The sequence below is a fragment of the Mauremys mutica genome, chromosome 1 (assembly GCF_020497125.1).
Source record: "Mauremys mutica isolate MM-2020 ecotype Southern chromosome 1, ASM2049712v1, whole genome shotgun sequence".
NCBI classification, from domain to species: Eukaryota; Metazoa; Chordata; order Testudines; family Geoemydidae; genus Mauremys; species Mauremys mutica.
The window spans coordinates 212842682-212865543 of NC_059072.1; the positions used below are offsets into that span (position 1 = coordinate 212842682).

The 22862-nt window shown below is 44.2% G+C and overlaps 1 protein-coding gene across 3 annotated transcripts; it reads left to right on the forward strand.

The window, feature by feature from the left end:
- Window positions 1-21097, forward strand: LOC123365320 (protein mono-ADP-ribosyltransferase TIPARP-like). Of its 3 annotated transcripts, none has more exons than XM_045008062.1 (6): window positions 1-45; window positions 10272-10672; window positions 15004-15175; window positions 15366-15553; window positions 17026-17298; window positions 18022-21097. In XM_045008062.1, the coding sequence occupies exons 1-6, from the start codon at window positions 28-30 to the stop codon at window positions 18461-18463; spliced, it is 1494 nt and encodes a 497-aa protein (XP_044863997.1). In that variant the 5' UTR covers window positions 1-27; the 3' UTR covers window positions 18464-21097. The 3 variants fall into 3 exon arrangements, with proteins under 3 accessions (XP_044863997.1, XP_044864007.1, XP_044864017.1); XM_045008072.1 differs by lacking the exon at window positions 1-45 and adding an exon at window positions 8381-8562 and having other exon boundaries at window positions 18022-21096; XM_045008082.1 differs by lacking the exon at window positions 1-45 and adding an exon at window positions 8672-8968 and having other exon boundaries at window positions 18022-21096.
- The last annotated feature ends 1765 nt before the right edge of the window (window positions 21098-22862 follow it).

A 22862-nucleotide genomic window follows, 5' to 3' on the forward strand; every position in this document is an offset into this window, starting at 1 on the left:
TCAGAGTTTCTACGTTTGCCGGTCGTTATGTGTTGGTTTGTATTTGTAAGTATTGGTTATTACTAAATGCTGCATCTTTGTTTATAAATATTGTTAGTAGATATTTTAGTCATTGTGTGTTTTAAGTTTCATTAACTCTATTAGCTAATCATACGCTGCTCCCTTACCCCTTGTAATTATCCCCAATAAAACTTTAAATTGATTAATTTTAGTGTGTGTGTGTCTGCAGTTTGCATCATGACCCATACTCTCCTTGCATCCCTTACCAATATAGTCTGTTGCCACATGCAGCCTGGTAAATAACAGGCCTGCATTTTCTTTCGCCCCTGCGAGTACGTGGCAATTTACAATTGGAACCCCACCTCCTGCAAGTTCATGTCAAAGCAGGATTTGGCCAGGAAAGATGATACAGATTTTTAACACTGAAATCAAAATATCAGTATCACTTGCAGGAAATGAGCTCAGAATTATACCTTAATGTCAGGCTCTCTACCTGTATAAACCATTTTCAATTTTAAGAAAGTGATTCCTACAAAGTGTAAATTTTGTCATAGCAATAATGATGAAAAGAGTTCTGAAATAGAAACATTTGGGTTGGCAGCTACCCCTAGTCATCTAGATAATCTTCCAGGGTGATGAATACATTTTATTATTTCTAAACTATCTCTAGAAGATGGGAGTCTAGCTTTGGGCCTTGGACCAGCAAACACTTATTCTTGTAAACATTCCTTTTGAACTCAGGGAGACTTTGGAGGCATTATCTTGGCCCTATTGAAACCAACGGAAGTTTTGCCACTGACTTCAATGGGGCCAGAATTTTACCCCTCATGCATAAAGTTACTCATGTGTATAAGTATTTGTGGGCTCTAGGCCTTGATAGTTTGTCCCATCATTGCCTAATAGTTCTTGTAGTTAAAGTATATCCAAATTATATTTAATATTTAACTTAGACTTGAGCTGCAGCAGGGAAAACCTAAGTACTTCTTGTTCTGTCCTCTAGAACAGGTGATAGTAACTGATCCCTGTCCCCTTCACAGCGTGACAGCTGTGATCTAGTAAACTGAGCTTGGGACTGGGAGACGGGACCCGATTTCCCATGGACCTGCACCTTATGCAGCTATTTAAATCAGTGTGAGGTGGGTATAAAGCTCTACCATTCTGACTTGGTAGCATTTTATACTGGTGTAAATAGCTATACCTGGTGTCGGGCAAGGGATAATGTTCTAATCTGGTTCTGTCATTAACTTGCCGGATGCTACTGGAGTGACAAGATAGGTGCAGAACGGCCCTAGACTAGCTACCAGCAACTGGCACCCTAGATGAACCATGCAATCGGCTCCCGCTACCCCCAAACCCTAAGGGCAGATCTAGGCTGAGGTTTTTGGTAAACTGGGCAACATTTTGCCCCTTTTTTCCTTTTAATGTTTAAGCGTTTTGTTTTGTTTTTTAAACAGAGGCTTAATTATTTGGTTTGTCTGTCCGTCCATCTATCCAACCAATGTTTCTGAGATCAGATAAAATAGAGACACGAAATTTTCAGAATAGATTTGTACACAACAGCTAGATGATATTTCAGTCTGATTTCAAATAAAAATGCATTAAAAATGTTAATTATAATTTTTATTATTACAAATCCAATCTCATCCATTGCGCTACCCTGCTTTAACTGCCATTACCACCACATCCAATATAGAAAGAAATAAGAAAACTCTTCAATGAACTTTAACCTGTATTTACAAAACACTCCAAATAAAAAACACTCTGTGCTCTTAAAACATGACTTTTCTTGCTTTAAGTTTTGAAAATTCAGTCACTAGTTCTTTTAGATCCAGTTTTCCAGCTATTTCATGCTCTATTGACATTGTGGCAAGTCCAACAAGTCTCTCTTGCACCATGGTTGAACACAGATATGCTTTTATCAATTTTAACTTTGAGAAGCTATGTTCCTCACTAGCTATGGAAACAGCAAAGTTAAAAGAATGCGTAGAGCTATAAAAATGTTTGGAAAACTGTCTGAGTTTATTTTCACAAACAAACTTCAGTACTTCTTCAGGAGTGGAATGTTTCTTAAGTCATCTTGAAAAAGCCTGAAGCTCACTACAAGCCTGAAGCTCACTTTTGCAAGCTGTGGATATCATATAGAAAGCAAAATACTGACTCTAGCTGCTGCATCTATTGAAATCTTTTGTCAACTGCGTGAATAGCAGTATTAAGGACTGTGAAGTAGAAATTAACTTTGAACCTTTGTTTTGGGTTCTCAATGGGTGGGTCTCATCCTTCATATGAAAACTGCTGTTTCTTTTGCCGAATGTGAACTGGCTCTGGTTCAAATTTTGTTGGAAAGTCTATTTCTTCAGCAAGCTCGAGAGAATCTACTAGTGTTCTTTCGAACCCTTCATCTCTTCTGAATTCCTCCAGAATATTTTTAGTTTGCTGCAGTTTTTGAATAGCAGAATGTATGTTCAAGTTTTTTCCTGACGTTGCTTACTAGTGAGGTTAATCTCGAAAAGGATATTATACCACAAATGAGTGAAGTCACAAATTTGAACTTGGAAAGGTCATTTGCAAGAGCTTTTGCATCTTAACATGCTGCATTGCCAGATGATCCAGTAAAGGGGGGGGGAGGAATAGCTCAGTGGTTTGAGCATTGGCCTGTTAAACCCAGGGTTGTGAGTTCAATCCTTGAGGGGGCCACTTAGGGATCTGGGGCAAAAATTGGTCCTGCTAGTGAAGGCAGGGGGCTGGACTCAATGATCTTTCAAGGTCCCTTCCAGTTCTAGGAGATTGGTATATCTCCAATTATTACCTGTTACCTATCAGAAATTTCAATTAGGGCATCATAAATGTTTCCAACTTCATAGCAAAGAGGCTTCAAAGCATCAGTACAACTCTCCCATCTTGTCTGACTAAGTGGTTTCACAGTTAGAGAATTCACATGGCAAGTCAGAATCTCTCAGTGGCATGTTGAGCCTGAGAAAAAACACCTTGCTCTAGGTCAAAGAAACCGCTTTGCCTCCAAACAGTATCTAGCAGCATCATTGACAACCAAATTCAGAGAATGCAAACTGCAAGGAATGAAAAAGGCCCTAGGACTGATTTCCATGATTCTCCTTTGCACACCATTGTCTTTACCCTTCATATTACTCCCATTATATCATAGCCTTGGCCACGTAAGTTTTCAACAGATAATAGCATTGTTTCAAGCTCTTGTAGAATAGTTTCATTCATAAATGCTCCAATTGTCTCCTTCTGTGGTTTGAAACCCAAAAACATGTTCCTTTATGAGCACTTCAGCATTATCTTCATCTGCAGACTTTTCCATATCCACAAAATGAATGATCATTGTCATTTGTTCAACATGACACATCTGGTGTATAATCCAGTATTATTAAAAAGTATTTTGGGGAAGGGGCTGCTTCTATGATTTTCTTTTTAATGGCATTTGCTAGGATTTCATAGAATATGAGGGTTGGAAGGGACCTCAGGAGGTCATCTAGTCCAACCCCCTGCTCAAAGCAGGACCAATCCCCAGACAGATTTTTGCTCCAGATCCCTAAATGGCCCCTTCAAGGATTGAACTCACAACCCTAGATTTAGCAAGCTAATGCTCAAACCACTGAGCTATCCCTTCCCCTTTGAAGGGCTTCATTTTGCATATTTTTCCTAAGTAATGAACCTGTGTTTCATGATCAGTTATTTTACATAGATGCTCCTTCATGACTGGATCATACAAAGCTAGGTATTCAACAAATTTTAAAAAAAGTTTCCATTACCTGGAGTGTATAATTTTTCATTTCTACCATGGCCGCTGAATGCTAAATTCTGCCCACTAAGAACTTTCACTAAAGCAATCAGATGCTTTAATATTTGTTGCCAATATTCTTCTTTTTCTTTGATTACGTGTAAATTTTCTTTATCAATATTTTTTCCTTTTTTCAATTGTAATTCAAGTTCTTTCCAATTTTGAAAACATTCCAAATGTTCTGTACTTCTTTCAAGTAAAGAGAGAATTGAAGATATATTTTTTCAGTCCTTCAAACTATTTTCAGTAAGTGATGTACCAATTGCTTGATTTCTAAACCACTTGCAGCAAAAGCAAAACATAGAGTCCTTCGACACTGAATATTGTAACCAGTTTCGATGAATTTCCTCCCCATGAGTTTCCTCTTGTAATGCTGAGCAGAGAATTTTCTTTTATTTCCATCCTTAGGGAAGGGAAAAATTCATGAACTTGTTCGGGTCCATGTTTCACAAGAATTTGCCACACATGGTCATCATATCTGGGCCATGAAGCTGGGTCCCCATACTGTAACTTGTTTGTAACTTCATCCTTTTTCCTTCTACTTCATTTACTTCAATTTCTGCATGTGTCTCTGAAGGTAATAAATTTTCTCCACTTCCATATCTGATGCTGTGAGTGGCCTTCATCTAGAAGTAAGTTTCCATCATCTTGAGTTTCCAAACTCCTTTTTTGTGGATGTGAGCTACCCTCATCTCAAAGTAATATACCTTCATCTTGATGTTCCAAACTGCTTCCATGTAGATGTGAGCTAACCTCCTCTCCAAGTAAAATTCCTTCATCTGGAAACACAGAAACAAAATGACCTTTTTCAACATTATAATCCAACACCAATTTTTTGGAAAGTAATCCCCTTTCTCATGGTTACCCGCTTGGAGTGTGACGTCTTCACTTTCGTAGTCTATTAAGCATTAACACTGTTACTTTTCTTTTATGGGCCTTATTTATTACATGTGAACCAGTTATAACAAAGAGAAGTTAATAATTATATAGCCTGATAATAACACTAAGGTTTAATAACACTTAAAGATACTCACATTTTGGATTTATAATGCTGAAAGACATTATTCTTTATTCTTTGGCACCAAGAAACAATTTTCCACAGTATTCGCTCGATTGTTAACCATCTACTGCAACGTGTGTTAAAATGACTGTTTGACATGTATCAACTCGCAATATCTCCGCTCTACATGAATTTCTGGCTATGCAACCTTGATGTATATTTGAGTTAGGTGTCGCTAGCATTGCAGCTCTTGCCGCTGGCGTATGTGTTTCATTGTGGTTGAGTTATTGCTTATGTAACTCCTTTGGGGTTTAGAGAGGATGGCCCCTTTAAATCTTTTTCACAGGGGGAGGGGGAGAGTAAGAAAAAGGAGGGAAACTCCAGGGGGCAGCGCTGGAGCTCCAGGGAGAGAGAGAGAGAGAGGCAGCAGGGCTGGCCCTGGAGAAGGAAGCAGAGAGAACCTGCCTGAGGCCTGAGGAGGACAGGCCCGATCGGGGACAGCCCAGGACAGGAGCCAGGAGGAGCCCTGTGCCGGGGGAATCGCCCGAGCAGGACAGGCCGGAGCTGGATCCAGTATCACGGCTGCCCAGAGTTGCGTGGGGCTGTGAGTACTGGGGCTTGTGACTCTGCACTGGGAACAAGGAGGGAGGTTGTAGCTAGTTAAGTGGGGAGGGGGTTGCTCTGTGGGGCTTTGCAGAGAGCAGCAGAAGAGGGCACCGGAGGGGTTTGCTGGGGAGAGTTCACTGGCGCCGAAGACGACCAGGAGCACCCAAGACTCACCCTTCCGGTGCCCTCTTCTGCCACTCTGTGCAAAGCCACACAGAGCGACCACCTCCCCACTTAACTAGCTAGCAGCCTCCCTCCTTGTTCCCAGTGCAGAGTCACAAGCCCCAGTACTCCCAGCCCCATGCAGCTCTGGGCAGCCGTGATACTGGGTCCAGCTCCGGCCTGTCCTGCTCGGGCGATTCCCCCGGCACAGGGCTCCTCCTGGCTCCTGTCCTGGGCTGTCCCCGATTGCTCGGGCCTGTCCTCCTCAGGCCTCAGGCAGGTTCTCTCTGCTTCCTTCTGCAGGGCCAGCCCTGCTGCCTCTCTCTCTCTCCCTGGAGATCCAGCGCTGCCCCCTGGAGTTTCCCTCCTTTTTCTTACTCTCCCCCTCCCCCATGTGAAAAAGATTTAAAGGGCCATGCTCTCTATACCCCAAAGGGGTTACACTTACCAAAATTGCGGAGTGGGTCATCTTGACCCTACATTGCAAATTGAAAGTTTTTTTAGCTAAAATATTATTTTTGCAGTAAATAAAAGATTTGACATATTAATAAATTCTCAGAAATGTAGAGAAATTATAATTCATATTCCCTCTGTATGTGCACAGGAATTGAAATAAGGACATCTTTGTTATTTTATTTCTTTTTTTTTCCATCTTTTTCTTTTTTTAAATTTGATTTTTTTCACTCAAATTTGGCACTCCATTTAATTTGGCACCCTAGGCAACCACCTAGTTCACCTATATGGACGGGCTGCCCCTGGGTAGGTGAGGTAATATCTTTTCACTTATTCTCGTGTCCTTATTTTCCTCATCTATAAAATGGGGATAATTCTTAGTTACACACTTCACAGGAGTGTTTGGAGGACTAATTTGTTACTGTTTGCATAATGCTTGGAAAATGTAAAGTGCTGTATAAATGCAAAGTATCTGAATCCCTTTATGTTTGTGCAGACCATGATGGCTGCTCTCAGTTTTCTTTTGTGTAGACAGAAAATACAACCAGTTCTTGTAATTCACAGAATAAAGCAGTATTTGAGGAAAATATCGTTCTCAAAAAGTCTGGAAGGGTCCATGAGATTCTACAAAGGCCCAGAACATTCTAGGAAGTTAGTGAAAAATGAATCCGCAACGGAATACCTAAAACATTTTACTTCAAACATTCTATTTTCCCTTTTGTCGCAAACAAAAATAACACCCTGAGACCAGCGCACTCCAAGCCTGGCATCCCAGGCGGTTGTCTGGGTCGCCTGCCCCTAAATCCAACCCTGCTTCTAAGTGAAAAATGAGGCCATGCTCATGACTTAACAAGATGAACCTCTCCTACTCTGTTTATCCAGTTATCTGTACTGACTGGTGACAAGGAGTGATGGGGCCATGTCCCTATTTTCTCCCTGCCTTTTTTGTGCTGGCTAGCACCGTCAGAACACTAAGAGGAAGCAGCCTGTACACTGCAGGAAGCACAAAGAATTCAACAGTCCCTGATGACCGAGTGGGTTTTTCTGATCAAGAAGTATGGTAGACCACACTATGTGCAAGGTGCTTTCCAAACACTCAGAAAGAATGGCCTCTGCTCTGAAGAGCTCCCTCACTGTCTATGAGGAGGAGAGTGTGAAAAGCAGGGGGAGGTAATAATTGGAGATATACCAATCTCCTAGAACTGGAAGGGACCTTGAAAGGTCATCAAGTCCAGCCCCCTGCCTTCACTAGCTGGACCAATTTTTGCCCCAAATCCCTAAGTGGCCTCCTCAAGGATTGAGCTTACAACCCTGGGTTTAGCAGGCCAATGCTCAAACCACTGAGCTATCCCTCCCCGAGAGGGATCACCCTCCTTCCCACATGCACAGGAGCGAGGCACAATATAGCCTTAAAACTTCTGGCCAAGATTTTAAAAGATGGGTGCCTAATGTTAAGCTTCTACATCCATAGTTAGGTGTCTAATGAAGAAGCTCCCAGTTTTTTTTTGATCAGATGTTCTTAAGGTTAAATATAAAGAACTTATTAAATTTCTTTGGTGCCTATTCCTTTTTCTTGAGACATTTTTATTGGCTCAATTTTGGAGAGGCTATGGAGAAATGGGTTTCCATCTGACTGTTTGGGGGCAGTGTCCACTGATTCAGGACTTTGGGGACAAGTGGTTGCCATTATATGTACTTCTCAGCTCCCCTGCAGACATACACTGCCAATCCCTACGCCCAAAGAGAGTCCGTTATTAATTATTGCTGTTGGAGCAATGGTTGTGAGTGAACCTAGGAAGAGGAGTCTCCTGTTGAGGATCAGTGTGTTTATGGTGGAGTAGGGACAGGACTGCAAACTTTCTAGACTCTCGCAGACTGACATTCATGCTACATAAAGGAATGGAACAGAGAGATGATACAAAACACCATAAAGTCCCTGTTGGCTCCAGCAGCATCCCTTTCTGTGGGGCATGGGGAGGGAGAGAGGAGCACAGAAGTTTGCCTTGCTTATCGTGTGTGTGTGTGTGTGTGTGTGTGTGTGTGTGACCATGATCCTGTGCTGATCCATGCACGACTCCCCCAAAGCCAGCTAGCCCCAAAAGTAAATGATTGGGGTTGAAAATCCCCAGATAAGACAAACCTACACTGAGACTGGCTTCCCCTCTCAGCCCAAGAAGGGGGGAGGGGTCCCTGCAGGGCAGGCTCAAGATCCATTATGGGGGCAGTGTCAGAGCGTGCTGGGGAAGGAGAAGCTTCCATGCCTTTACAGCTTACAGCCCTCCATGGCGGATGCAGTATCTCGCCCCTCCAGGGCAGCGGGTGGGAGAGGCGCAGAGTGTTGCTGGGCAGCCTGGAATGCTGGGGCTGGCAGTTTAACTGACAGATGGGGCTGGCAGTTTAACTGACGGATGTTTGGCAGTTTAACGGATGGATAGAATTGCCTTGTGCACCCCATGCACAGAGAGCAGGAGGACTGAGTGTGGCCAGAGCTGACTCACGTGTCGCTTTCCACCCCCAACACACAAGCTTAGGAGCGGAGGTGACTATAACCCATTAGCCGGTGTGGAGCCTTAGTGGGTTCTTGTGATTTGCTGAGGCAGGGGTCGCATTACCCAGCCCGCTGACAAGGGAGGGAGGTGGGGGTGGATCTCCGGGGAGACAAGATCAGGGCTGAGCAGCAATGAGGGAAGAGCCTTTAGGGCAGCTAAGACTAAGGAGGAGCCAGGTTGGGTGCTACCTTGCTGGATATTTCTGAGAGCAGGAGGGGTGAGCGTGGCCGGAGCTGACGCACACATCACTCCCCCACCCAGCACAGCCCGGCATTAACATCCTGACATGTTACAGGGGGGCCCATCCTCTGTTGGCCTAAAGCAGTGAAACTCACTGGCCCACCGGAGATACCCTGAGATTAACTCAGGGCCAGGAGGAAGTGGGATGAAGCTCAGGTGAGATGCTTCCACTGAGGCCCAGTCTACTCTTAAAACATAGGATGACCTAGCTCTGCTGCTCAGGGGTGTGAAATAGCCACCCCCTGAGAAAGATAATTAAACCAACCTTCGCTCTGCTGTAGACACTGCTAGACTGATGGAAGAATTCTTCCATCAACCTAGCTACCACCTCTGGAGGGGGTGGATTTACCACAACGATGGAAAAAATCCCTTCCATTGCTGTAGCAAGTGTCTGCACCACCGTGCTATGGCAGCATAGCTGCAGTGCCATAGCTGTGTTGCTGTAGCACTTGTAGTGTAGACATACCCTGAGAGACCACTGTGTGTTTGGAGACCCAGTGAGTGACCTGTGTTTGCACTGTACGGCCCCGAAGGGTCCCATTGCAGAAGCAGTTTGGAGGGGTCTGAAAGGGTGGCTTGTAACCTGACTCAATAAGACCCTAGCTATCATGGGGATGGGTGCCCATTACATACATAATATAAAGGGACAGATTGTAGTCAGATAAAATCAAGTAGATATTAATTGTGGGTGTATGTAAGAATCCCCAGAGGAGAGGGAGGAATCCTATGGAAATAGCATGATGGACCTGGAAGTGAATCCTAGGAGTGAGGTCCTGTTGAGGGAGCAGGGTGGATGTTGGAAGGATGAAACCCTGTAAAATGGGAACCTATTAGGTGATTAGTGTGAAGCCCATGGAGAATGATGGAAGCAGTGCACGTGCCTGCCCGCAGGGATGAATCAGAAATGGGAGGAGCTCCTAACAGGGGAAAGCCAGAGAGAGGGGGCATCATTTTGGAGTAGCCAGGAGGGTGCTCTGAGGGTAAAGTCCAGGAAAAGGGGTGTCCACTGGGAGAGAAGTTTTTTGCTCTGTGTTTGTGCAGCACCTAACACAATGGAGTCCTAGTCCGTGTTTAGGCTCCTAGGTGCTATGGTAATACAAATAAAAATAAATCAATTTGAGGAGAGAAATGCTAGTGCTGGGGGTTGAAGATCAGAAAATAATGATTTATCTTAGGGAAGAGTCTGTGTAAGCTGAGGGGAAAAGCAGGTAAGTGAGGTCTTACTGGGCTTGTGCAGTGTATGTTTGTGTGCAGGTATGTGAATGAAGTCCAGCTGGGAGATAGCTGGATGTGAACTATGGTTAATCCAGGAGATGTCTGGGAGAGGCGGTTTTATAGGGGAAAGCATTTTGTATGTTATTGGGAGGAGGGAAAGAAGAGGATGGGGAATTTGAAGCCCAGGACACTGCAGCAGAACAGCTCACCACTTATTCAGCTTTTCTTCCTTTGTTTCTCCCAGGAATTGTTCTTCCGAAAGGTTCTACTCCAATTGCCCTTAGACCCCTACCACTTCAGCCAATGTGAAGCCAGTTCCACTGAACTCACTCCTCTCCATGTCCACAATATGCAGCACGGAGATGATTCTAAAAGCCATTTGGTAGCTCCAGAGCAGCTCGTGGATGAGAATGGGATCCAATTTCATATCCACCAGGCAAATGGCATCAGGATCTGTGACTGCTTCCTGCTTGGCCTCTGCAAAGAAGGGGAGAGATGCCAGCTTCATCACACACGCTACCCTTACCACTGGCAGGTGATGCGGAAGAAGAAAGGAGTGTGGCAGAGCGTGACTGAATCAGCTCAGCAGCACCTGGAGAAACTTTACAGCAATGTAAATGACTCACTAGTTACACTGGTGGAAAAGTAAGTGACAGAAAAACCAGACCCAACTTCTCCCAGAAGGCAACTCAGCTGCTCTTGTCCTAGAGAATGCCCCCCCCCACACACACACACCCCCAACTGGAATAGTAGTGCTTCAGAAGTAGAAAGTTTGTAACTACTCCAGTCATACCCAATCCCAGCAGGGGGTGCTTATGGAATAGTGCAGGAGCACTAATTCTAGGGAGATCATAGCTAAGGCTAAGATTTTGTCATAGTTATCTTTAGGAAAAGTCACAGACAGGTCATGGGCAATAAACAAAAATTCATGGAAACTGTGACCTGTCTGTGACTTTTGGTGCTGCAGCTCCACGGTTTCCCCCACCACCGTGGTGGGTGGGAGCTGCAGGGTTCCTCCTTCCCCCAGACGAGGCTGTCGCCAGTCACTGGAACCCTGCCAAGGCCCTGCTGGTTACCAGCTTCAGTCCCACCATGGCCCCAGGGGCTGAGGCAGAAAATGTCACAAAGGTCTCTGGAAGTCACAGATTTTGTGACTTCAGTGACCTCCATGACCTAAATGACATGACATTGATCATTGCTACTCCAATCTCTGCCTTTCCCAGCTACAGATGCAATATGGTACAGGGCAACTGTCTGTAGACTCAGGCCATGTCCACACAACAGCTACAACTGCAATGTTGTTACTGGTTAGAGCAGGGGTCGGCAACCTGCGGCACACGCGCCAAACACGGCACGCCAGCCGATTTTGAGCGCCACGCAGCTGCCTGCCGCGGTCCCGGCCCCCAGTCTAACTCAGCCCCCGCGCTCACTGCGCTCCCCTGCGGGGGCAGGAGGCAGAAGCTTGATTCTGCTTCCCCCTCCCCCGCTTCTTCCCCCAGCGTGGTGCTTTCCTGCCCCGCCCCCTCTCCTTCCCTGCGCCAATCAGCTGATGGCCCTAGCGAGGGGGAGGGGGAAGAGCAGCAGCATGCAGGCAGTTCCCCAGAGGAGACAGAGAGAGGTAGGGACGGAGCCTTGGGGAAGGGGGTGGAACAGGGCATATCCCCCCTGCCCTGAGCGGCTCAGGGCAGGGAGCACCCCTATGGGCCGAGCACCCCAGCCCTCTGCCCTGATCCCCCCCACTGTCTTCTGTCCTACACCCCCCACATCCCCCAGCCCTCTGCCCTGACCCTTGAACCCCCCCTCACACCCAGCCTTCTGCTCTGCGTCGCCACAGCCCCATCCCTCTGCCCTGAACCCCCCCCACATACCCAGCCCTCTGCCCTGCACCCCCACAGCCCCATTCCTCTGCCCTGATCCCCACACACACTCAGCCTTCTGCCATGCACCTCCCCCACCCCCAGCCCTCTGTCCTGACCCTTGACCCCCCTCACCCAGCCTTCTGCCCTACACCCCCCACACCTCATCCCTGAACTCCCCCCACCCCAGCCTTTTGCCCTGACCCCTGAAACCTCCCCATCCAGGTCTGGAGTCCCGGCCGCAGGCCGCTGCTGGCCTAGGTGAACAGAACTCCAGGCTGGCAGCGAGCTGAGCAGGCTGGCGGCGTAAGATCAGCATTTTAATTTAATTTTAAATGATGCTTCTTAAACATTTTGAAAACCTTGTTTACTTTACATACAATAGTTTAGTTATATAATATAGACTTATAGAAAGAGACCTTATAAAAATGTTAAAATGTATTACCGGCACGTGAAACCTTAAATTAGAGTGAATAAATGAAGACTTGGCACACTGCTTCTGAAAGGTTGCCGACCCCTGGGTTAGAGGCATGCTCCATTTAATCTGTTACAATGTAAACAGTTTGGGTTGTATCCATTTAACTGATTTTCTGCCATCACAACTGTGATTTTATGTTTTTTATGAGCCTATTCTAGGAAACTACACCACAGTGCCCAAAATGCAATAGGGACACCAAGGCAGTGGGTATTTTTTAACCCACACATACTTTCTGAGTAAGATTATCAGATTTCATATGCAAATCCCATAATCCTACTTCAAAGGTTGCAGTGTCCATTTTCCATCATGGAAACCAAGCAGGTATTTCAGTGAGATCTATCTTCCAGCTTCTGGAGATTTTTATTCTTCCAGGCTGTCAAGCAGCAATGATAACAGAATACAAAACACTCTGAGGTGGTTCCTGAAAAGGAGGCAGAGCTAAATGAATTACATACATTGCTTGTGGTTTAGGACTAAGAACAATGAATGTCAGGAAAGTTCTCCATGATCCCAGATGAATATTTTAAAGAAGTTACAAACCAGGACATCATTTGTATATTGGCCAAGTCATGAGACTCTAGTAACAGACTCTGCAGCAGCAGCAGTTAGCACCAGTGTTGGCACCCTGACTGTAAGCTAACTCATCAATCAACTACATCACATTTTTAAGTGTGACTTGTTTGCAGTATTATGGAGAGATGGGAGTAATGGGCCAGCAGTATCAAAAGGCACATCCATCCTTAACTTGTACTTTGGGTATATATAGACTGCAGGTATGGAGAGAGAAAAAGTGTTTTCTGTGCTAGGCACTTGGGGGTGGGAGGGTGGAGTTTCCATGCTCACATGAGGACAGTTCTGCCAGCACAGTAACAAGACCACTGAGCATGCACCAGGAGCCATCGATATGTTACTGCTCTACCTCAAGTGCATCCATACCACAAATTGCATTTACAAACATGCAATAGTATAGGTGTAAAAATAGTACCTGAATCATACACATCCTCACTCCGTGTTCCCTATCCTCCAATAGTTCCTCTGCTTTGGGTTCCTGGCTGTCCATAAGATTCACTAATTCTGTGGTCAGTCTGGTTAGGAGTACTCACACTAGGGTGACCAGATGTCCCGATTTTATAGGGACAGTCCCAATTTTTGGGTCTTTTTCTTATATAGGCTCCTATTACCCCCCACCCATCCCAATTTTTCACACTTGCTGTCTGGTCACCGTAACTCACACATAGTTGCCAGAAACTGGATTGAGCCTTCAAAGACTTTTTCCCAGCAGTGCATGGCAGTCTGTCAGATATCTACCACTCTCTGCAAGATGATCAAAGATCTACTGTTATATCTTCCGCCTGAGTTTTGCTAAATTCAAAATGGGCAAGATGCCCTCCTCTTTCCAATACCTAGATATCCTTGGTCCAAAGTAGGGATCAAGACCTATGTCTTAACTTTTCCACAATAGGGAAGTAGTAGATGCTCTTAGATATTAAGTGATGGGAGGCAGCAAACAACCCTAATATAGATAGATGCAGTAGTTTTGTAATTCATGAATCTGAATAGTGTGAATTCTATGTCCAGTAAAACAAATTACAAACATTTTTTAAATCAGCCTGTTTCCAGCTGACATAGCCATGGAAGAGGTAATCAGTGACTTGGACCATACAGCAAACTAACTAGCAAAACTAACATAAATCTAATTAGTAACAGGAAGGAACAGATCCATCTGCCAGACCAGGAAATTAGCAAGGATAGTACCCAGTTCAAATTAACACACTATTAACTAATTATTAACCTTGTGCTGTTTTTAGGCAACTACACCCTCTAACTGGTTAAAAGAAGGGTAAAATTTCTTGTATTAATTAGGGTTGCCAGGTTATCTGGTTTTTGACTGGAACGCCCAGTCGAAAAGGGAACCTGGTGGCTCCGGTCAGCACTGCCGACCAGGCCGTTAAAAGTCCAGTCAATGGTGCTGCGGGGCTAAGGCAGGCTAGTCCCTACCTATCCTGTCTCCGCACTGTGCCCCAGAAGCAGCGAGGCCCTGTGCTGTGTCCCAGAAGTGGCCAGCAGGTCTGCCCTGAGCACTGTCTCCACATTCCCATTGGCCAGGAACCACGGCCAATGGGAGCTGTGAGGGTGGTGTCTGCAGGCAAGAGCAGCGCACTGAGCCTCCTGGCCCCCGCACTTAGGAGCTGGACCTGTTGGCCGCTTCTGGGGCACAGCACAGGGTATGGGCAGGCAGGGAGCCTGCCTTAACCCCGTTTCACCCTAGTATGGATGTGGTTTCAGATAGTCCAACTTCGGTAATATTCAACCAAAAAAGCTAGAAACTTAAATTAAAAAAAAGTAGTTTCTATGCTGCAGATTCTGATTGTATTGATGTGTGAGAGCAGCTTGTCCCACTACCCCAGCCTGAAATCTTTTACTGGTTGTACATAGTCCTATAAGAGCATATTCTTTTTGGATTTCCGTAGGAAGCAATGCAGGAGCACTGGCTGAATGGGGAGCTCCAAGCTACTCTGTTCTCAGCATCTCTCAGCAGGAGGTGCTGTGGGGGATGGTGCAAGAGTAATGATGCTTGCTCATGCTTCAACACCAGTTTCTTTCAGCAGGAAAATCTCTTGCAAGTTCTGTTTCTCCCACAGGGATGGTTCAAAAGGCAAAGTCAACTTAAATGCGATGGAACTGTACTCCTTTGGTCCTTACGGCAAAATACGGCGACTCTCCAACACCCATGATCCACAGCATAACCCACATCTCCACACAGAGTGGCACATGTATTGGCTTGATGAAACCAATTGGAAGGAATATGAGGAGGTCAGGAGAGAAAGAGGCAAAGGTGATGCCCTCCAGGGCAGAGTTGGGAGTTGCAATGTGGGAAGTAGTGTGTACGAGAGTAGAACTGGATTATTATAGGCCAAGTGTCAGAAAGGAAAACTGACTTCTTCCTTATCGTATTCTGATTCCATCTCTTCTCCTCTTACCCCCAATTTCTCTCTCTGCATAGCCAATTTCCCAAGAAATCATTAATGCCTTTGAGAGTGGCTTACAGAGCTACAACTTCAGTCACGAAGGGCAACAGTACTCTCTGGATTTGAAGAACCTTATACAAACTAACTCAACAACAGAACAAAAGTCATCCATTCAGCGCCGTCCTGCCTACCACACACCTATCGACATGGTACCACATCTGCGGTAAGCAACTCCACCTGCAATACTCCCTCTAAAAAAAATGTAAATGGCATTCAGATAATTATATAGGGAACTGGTGAGGGCACCAATATATTTAAATGGCTTAACACTTTCTATTGTAAAGGATTATTGTGATGTTTTGAGAGAAGTTCTCACATATCCATTGTTTTCAGCAGGCCTTTGATATAAAGCAGGGAGAAAGCCCTTGGGCTAGAGAAGTTCCTTTCTTTTCACTCTCAAATTTCTATTCAGGTTTAGCTTATTTACAGACTGTCTGCCATTTCCCTTCCTCACTTGCCTTCCTAAGGAAAATGTTGGCAGTATGCCACGATAACACCACAAATATTCTAAGGACAGGCCCATGCCACTGGTAAAGCAGCAGCATCACAAGCTCCTCTGGTGGGAAGATGGCAAGGCTAGGCTTCCCCCCAAAGCCATCTCTCTCCCTGGACTCAGCGTGAATGACTGTACATGACAATGAATGGTCACTGTGTGAAGGAACAAGGGTGACAATGGTTTTCCTAGTGGCTAGGACATTCCCCTTGGATATGGAAAGCTTACGTTAAAGTCCCTGCTCCAATGACTAATCAATGATACAAAGTGGAACAGCTTCAACAGAAGAGCTTGAGAGAGACCTATCCTGGAATACCTATAGCCCATTTATTAGGGTGCTCACCTTCAGTGAGGAAGACCCAGCTCCAAATCACTTCCCCACATCAGGCAAACCCAGTCTTCCACATCTGGGCTAAAAGTCGTAAGGTATTGTAGTGCATTGTTGTGTTGAATCTCGCCCTTTAAAAATGCCCAGAAACAAAACACTTTGAACCAAACAAGATGTTTAATTTGACCCAAACCATCTTTTTGATTCACCAAAATTTTTCACAATTTTTAGATATGGTTCAACCAAACCAACTTTTTTGGGAGGGAGTGGAAGGGTAATGCCAGCAAACTGAAAAAATCAAGTTTTTGCCCAGCTCTAGTTGCAAAGTCAAGAATTTGAAAGTTATGAAAGCCTGTGCAACCTTAATTCATCCTCTTTGTACATATGCATTACGATCGGGTTCTTTATTTAACTTTTTATTAAGGCAGTTTTTACATGATCACATACTATTTTTTCCACAGGAACCTGTGTCACTCAGTGCACAGGTTGAATGCACCAAAAGACAAAATTAGGTTTGCATGGCAACTGTAAATCTATATTTCCTAACTTTTAAGTGCTTGATTTTGCAACTTAACTAACTTTGTGAATTAGTTTTTTTGTAAGTAATTATCATATTAATACAGTAGTGCCGAGATCAAGATTTGGGCCCCTGTGCTAGGCACTCTACAAACACAGTAAGACAGTCTCTGCCTCAAAGATCTTATAGTCTAACTTAAAACAAGTTGGAACATGTAGGTGTGGGTATAGGATAGGAAGATGAAGGTAACCAGAACATATTAAAACCATACAAATATTTGTTCTGTTCTCTTCTTAGGACACTCCCAAATGGTTGTAAGGGACATCTCAATCCTTATGCTGCCAACATCCCTGGGGAGGATCCCACTGATGGGTACTCTGGACCATATCCTGCATCATGGATCTCATGCCCCCCAGAAGGACCCATTTATGTGCAATGTGAAATAGCACCATCAGAAGCAGTGTACCGCGCAGTTTATACTCTCTTCCACAAATCTCTCTCAGAGGATACATTTCTGGTGTTAGGAATTTACAGGATCAGGCAGGAGTATCTTTGGCAAAAATACAGCAGGTATAAAGAGGAATACAGAGCTGGTGCTAGGCATAAGTAGACTAAGCAATTGCTTAGGGCTCTGAGCAGCTCAAGGAGGCCCCCCCCATTAATTATTAGTATGTGTTGAGGGGGAGGGGGATATTCCTGCTTAGGGCCCCCAGTGGTCTAACCCCCGCACTGGAGGAATACATGAAGTTATAGAATGTACCATGGGATCTAGGTTGGAAATAGTGCATTGCAGATCCTGGTGTCCTCAAAAATCTTGGAACCTGAATCTCAGATGTGCTAGTACCCTAGAATGAAGATCCTGCTGTGCTTGGTGGCAAACAATAGATCTTATCACTAATGAACTGAATGCAGATCCCACTGTACTAGAGTGAACATGTGTGTCAGTGGGTGAATCTTAATGCACTGGTGAGTGCATCATGGTTTTTGATGGGTGATCTTTGAGCGTGGGTGGAGTAGAACTTGTGCACAACAGTGATCATACACAGGTGTGGGTGTGATTAGTTGTGTGGTATGTGGGTGAGTGTGATTAGTCCTGTACTCTCTCAAATGATAGGTAACTGAACCCTTGGTGCTTCGAATTCAGGATTGGGTATTTTAGATATTGAGTAAGCAGGGAGGAATGAGAACACAAAAGTAGGACTAGGTCTCCAATTCTCTCCCAGCCCCTTAGCAAATGTTCCCTCACAGCAGTAACCCTAACTCCCCTGTTTCTGTGTTCTTTTCTCTGCTCAGTCAGAAGGAAATAATGTCCCGAGGACTCTCAACAGAAGAGAAAAAACAGCTAGAACGGCATCTCTTCCATGGCACCTCAGCAGACAGCAAGAACTCCATCTGTCAGATGGGCTTTGACCCTCGTCTCTCAGGACAGCATCTTGCTGCCTTTGGCAAAGGCAGCTATTTTGCCAAGAATGCCCAGTACTCAAATGGATTTTGTACAGCATGCAAGGCTGGGCTGCGCTATATGTTTCTGGCAAAGGTCCTGGTGGGAAAGTCTGCTGTAGGGAATGCTAGTTACTGTCAACCCCCAACAATAAGGTCTAATGGCCCACCCTTTGATTCATGTGTTGATTCCACTTCCAGTATCTACGTGATCTTTAACAGTAGCCAGTCCTACCCATATTTCCTGATCCGCTACAAGCTGTTTTCCGACCCTGTTGCAATAGATGGTTCATAATTAGAGCTGGCCAAAAAATTTTGTTCACAACTTTTTTTTTCCCCACTGAAAAATGCAGATTCAGGTCAACTGAAACAATTTGCAAATTCAGGTCAGTTTCAGTGAATTGTTTCAGTCACGAAAACATCAGAACAGTTCATTTCTGGAATGAAACATTTCAACTTTTCTTTTTTGGAAAGATGTTTCATTTCAGGTTTTCCCTCAATGGTATTTAAAAACAGTTCAAACCCCTCAAAAACAAAATGAAACATTGACATTTTGGTTCATAGAAACATTTCGTTTCAGGTTGACCCAAAAATTCTCTCCCCCCCCCATTTTTTTGGTTTGGCCACTGAATCAAAAAATCAGTTATTTATACCGTTCTATTCATAAAGAATTTGATACAAAGAATAACCCTCATGGTGGCTTTGCTGATCAGAACAACCACCCCAGTGGTGTAGAGGTCTGTTTTGTGTCCTCCACACTCTTCCCATTAAAGCATACTCCTTCTAAAATGTTCAGTAAAACATCCCAGGGGCATACGCAGCAAGGGTTTGCTACTGGTGCATGTGACCTTTCCAATATACATTATCAGAAAGTCTCCCTTTGTTCCTCTTAGAAACCTGACAGTCTACTCCACCCCTTTCCACCCTGACTTCCACTTCATTGTTGGTATCTCTTTGGGTATGTCTACACAACAGCTGTTTAAAATAACAGTTTAATTCCCAGCTCAGGTATAGATACATGAGCTAGCACACTAAAAACAGCAGCATAGTTGCCGTGGCACAGGTGGCAGCTTGGCCTAGCCACTCGAGTACACGCCCAGGAGGTTGGATGGGATTGTATTTGGACAGCTAGCCCAAGCCGCTGCCTGTGTCACCATGCCACGCTGTTAGTTTTAGGCACTAGTTCAAGCAGAGCTAGCCCATGTATGTCTACCCACACTGAGAATCACACCTCCCAGCTGCTGTGTAGACATACCCTTTCTGTGTTAGCTACATTCAGATGAGAACACCTGCACAGGACCCACCACCAGAAGCCATTCAAATGGTGTTTTATTCACAGGCCAGAAGAAGGAACCCTTCCCTCCTGGATTTCTTGTGGGTTTTAAAGAATATATTTTCCCCAATAATTGCAACATAGAAAAGTTCCGGCTTATAAAATACAATTCTCCTTCCCTCCCACACATGCTCCAAAATATCCCCCTGCCCTGCTCTTTACTGAACACAGTTACACATTGTCATTTTGCTTGCTAAGGTCTCCTGTTTCAGTGGTTGTTTTAAAAATACTGCTACTCTGGTATTTAGAACTATTTGCATTTTTTTAGCTTTTAAAACAAGTAGATGTGTGATATTTATTTAAGGAATTGTGTGAGAGAGAGTGAGAAAGAGAAAGAGAGACGGTGTGAGGACAAATACAAGAGATTATGTAGGAGTGGATGTTAAGTGATTTCCTGTATCTGGTGGATCATATGGAGAGCACAGGCTGGATCTTTGGCTTTTTCCCAGCAGCCGTAGGAACAGGCAGGTCATGACTAGCTCTAGCCAAGTGCTCCCTCTCACAATTTCTGGAACTTTCCCTTGTGCTAGTTCCCTCTACCTGAGCCACAAAACCTCTTGCAAACAGCCGGAGCCTGGCTGTTAGGAACTGGCCAGTGTCCTGTGGGTTACTCTACTCATTTTTAAAGCACTATCTCTAATTGTAAAAATTGTTCATTGATACTGTGTATTGTTAGTTTAAACATGATCATATGTTATACTGGTTTCTGGTATTTAAAGATAGCTTTCAAAATAGTACTAGTTTGATGCTTAGAATTGTGGGTGACAATTTAAACATAAAAACATATTTTAAACAGATAAAAACAGTTTGATCTGATGAAAACAAAGCATGCCTTCCACTCATCACCAGACTGGCGGTAGCTCTGGGGATTAGCTCGAGGCCGATGCACCCGTCCATGGTCTGCACACCATCCCTCCATCTCTGCATCTGCTTGAAGCCCCTCTCGCAGCTTCAGGAACTGCAGTGCCCTCTTCGTGACTCAGCCCTCCAGCTGTGCCATCATCTGTATTTCCCCCTTCCAGGGATTAGTGTCACAGTCCAATAATAATGCCACTTCCCTGTTGCAAGTGGCAGGGACCCAGGCCTGCCCACCACTCCGGGTTCCAGCCCAGGGAATCTGTGGGATAGCAGCCTCCTGCTGAGCCTCTAGATCCTCTCAACGTTGCTACGATCCCCTGGGCTACTTCCCCATGGCCCCAGCACCTTCTTCACCCTTGCCTCAGGGCACTCAGCTGCTCAACCCCTGCAGCTCACCAGGAGCTCCCCCAAGTCCCTGCCACCAACTGCTCTGTCCAAGGTGCTTCCTATTCTCTCAGCCTCTCAGGAACACAGTGTCCACTCCCTGAGCACCCAGGAACCACTGACCTCAACTCTGACCTACAGCTCCTTTTATGTAAGCCTGCTGGGCCTTGACTGGCTGCTCCTTGCAGCTTCTCTCCTATTGGCTGCACCCCAGGCAGCCTCTCTAGGCCACTCAAAGGACTCATCTCAACTGCTGCCTGTTGAGGTTAACCATTTTTATTCCTTTGTTGGACAGATGCCCCATCACAGGCTGGAAGAGAAAGTCTCCTGCAGCCAACAAGGGAGATATTATTATTGGATTTCCAGACCAAAAAATAAACAAATAAATAAATAAAAGCCAAAAACCTAGAATTATTTCTTATAATTTTAGCATGTGATTTCCCTGCCAACAAAAATGAATTTTTGAATCTTCACTAACACCAAACTGGGAGGATTTCAAAGCACTTTATAAATTAGCATAAATATTATTATAACATGAATACTAACAACAAAAAGGACAAATTGAAAAAGTACTGTAATGCTATATCCACTCTCCTTCAAAATATAGCAACCACCTCTGCCAACAACAGACCCCAAGAAATTTAATACACAAAAAACAAGGTAATTATACAGCTAAATACAGCACAATAATATCCCCTCAGTAGATTATTCTCATTAGGGCTTTGTCCCAAGTAGTGAAACTTCCACCCTTTCCTAAGAATCTCACTGATATTTCACCTCAATTTTGCTTTGCAGAATTTCCATAGTTATTGTCCCAAGTAGCTTATTTCCCCCTCTTATTTGTTTTTATCAGGTTCTCTCTATAAATGTGTAGAGACTGTGGGAAACTGCGTGAGAATGAGGTCCAGGAAGCAAGCATTCAAGAAGCAATAGAAGAGCCAGACTGTTTTCTGCCCAGAATAATACCTTAATGCAGGAAAAACATAAGAGTTCAAGCATGTTCACCAAATAGACTTTCCTAAACTCGACTAACAATAATTACAGTGGGTGCTGAGAGAATGTATAGTTTTGCCATTGCAAACTGGAGCCATCTTTTTTTTCTTCCTCGTTGTCAAATTACAATATCTGTGTTCACAACACAAGAATATAGACAACAAAAGTGTATTATATGCCATCTATTGCATGGCTTTAGCTACCCATAAAATTTGGAGAGTAGCATCAGATTTGTCACAGCAAATGGCTCCAGCTGTTCTGTGAAGATTTCCTAAGAAGTGTTCCTAAAGAAAGCCTGGATTTGAATCCTTTTGCCCAGGGGAATATTTACAAATATGCAGTTGGTAAAAGTGTTTTGAATACTTTGCTTATGCACTGTGCATAATGACTAGCTATTTTCCTCTTTGTTCCCTGCATAAATAGATCTAGCATTTTCTAACTATCCTTGCTGAAAATCTCACAGGCCATTTGATACTGCTGGAAAGCATTAGAGGTAGTGTGGTTTTTCTTTCTAAAGGAAAGGGAAGGCTCAGCTGAAATAATGATAATTAATTGTTAGATTAGCAGGCACTAGACATGATCATTTTCAGGCCTAAACAAGTTATTAGAGTTCCATAAAACACTCCAATATGTTATTTTACCTTACTAAAATATTGAGAGACCAAGGGGGCAGAGGGAGGGAGGTAATGCAGAGCTGGAAAACAGAATGTACATGTTCCTGGGTGCTCTGAATTTCAACTTACTTTTTCACTTTTTTTATCTTTATTGTTTCTCTTAGCTGAGAATGCAGGGACAGTAATGTGCCTAAAAGGGGAGTGGTTACAAATTGCCATATAATTAGGCTTAGCAGAATTCAGTTTTTGTTATACTTTTGACAGATGATATCAATGCTTATTTTTAAGCATTTTTTTTTAGATTTTTATCAATTTGCAGGAAATTATGGGGGAGGAGGGTCAGATAGTTGAGGATAGAAGAGGTTGAGATTCAAAAAGTCAAAGCTTTATAAACCATTAAGACACAAATTGTCAACATCACATGTCAAAATATACAAAGTAAATATCCTTAAATCAACAAATACCTTTTTAAAATTATTCATTCACTTGTCCATTTGTAAGAAGCCTAATAC

What these genes read in the sequence shown, in the direction of transcription:
- LOC123365320 (XM_045008062.1), top strand. An exon ending in CTAGTTACACTGGTGGAAAA is followed by an intron (nt 10,673 to 15,003) that starts GTAAGTGACAGA and finishes TTTCTCCCACAG; the next exon opens with GGATGGTTCAAAAGGCAAAG. An exon ending in CTTTGGCAAAAATACAGCAG is followed by an intron (nt 17,299 to 18,021) that starts GTATAAAGAGGA and finishes TTCTCTGCTCAG; the next exon opens with TCAGAAGGAAATAATGTCCC.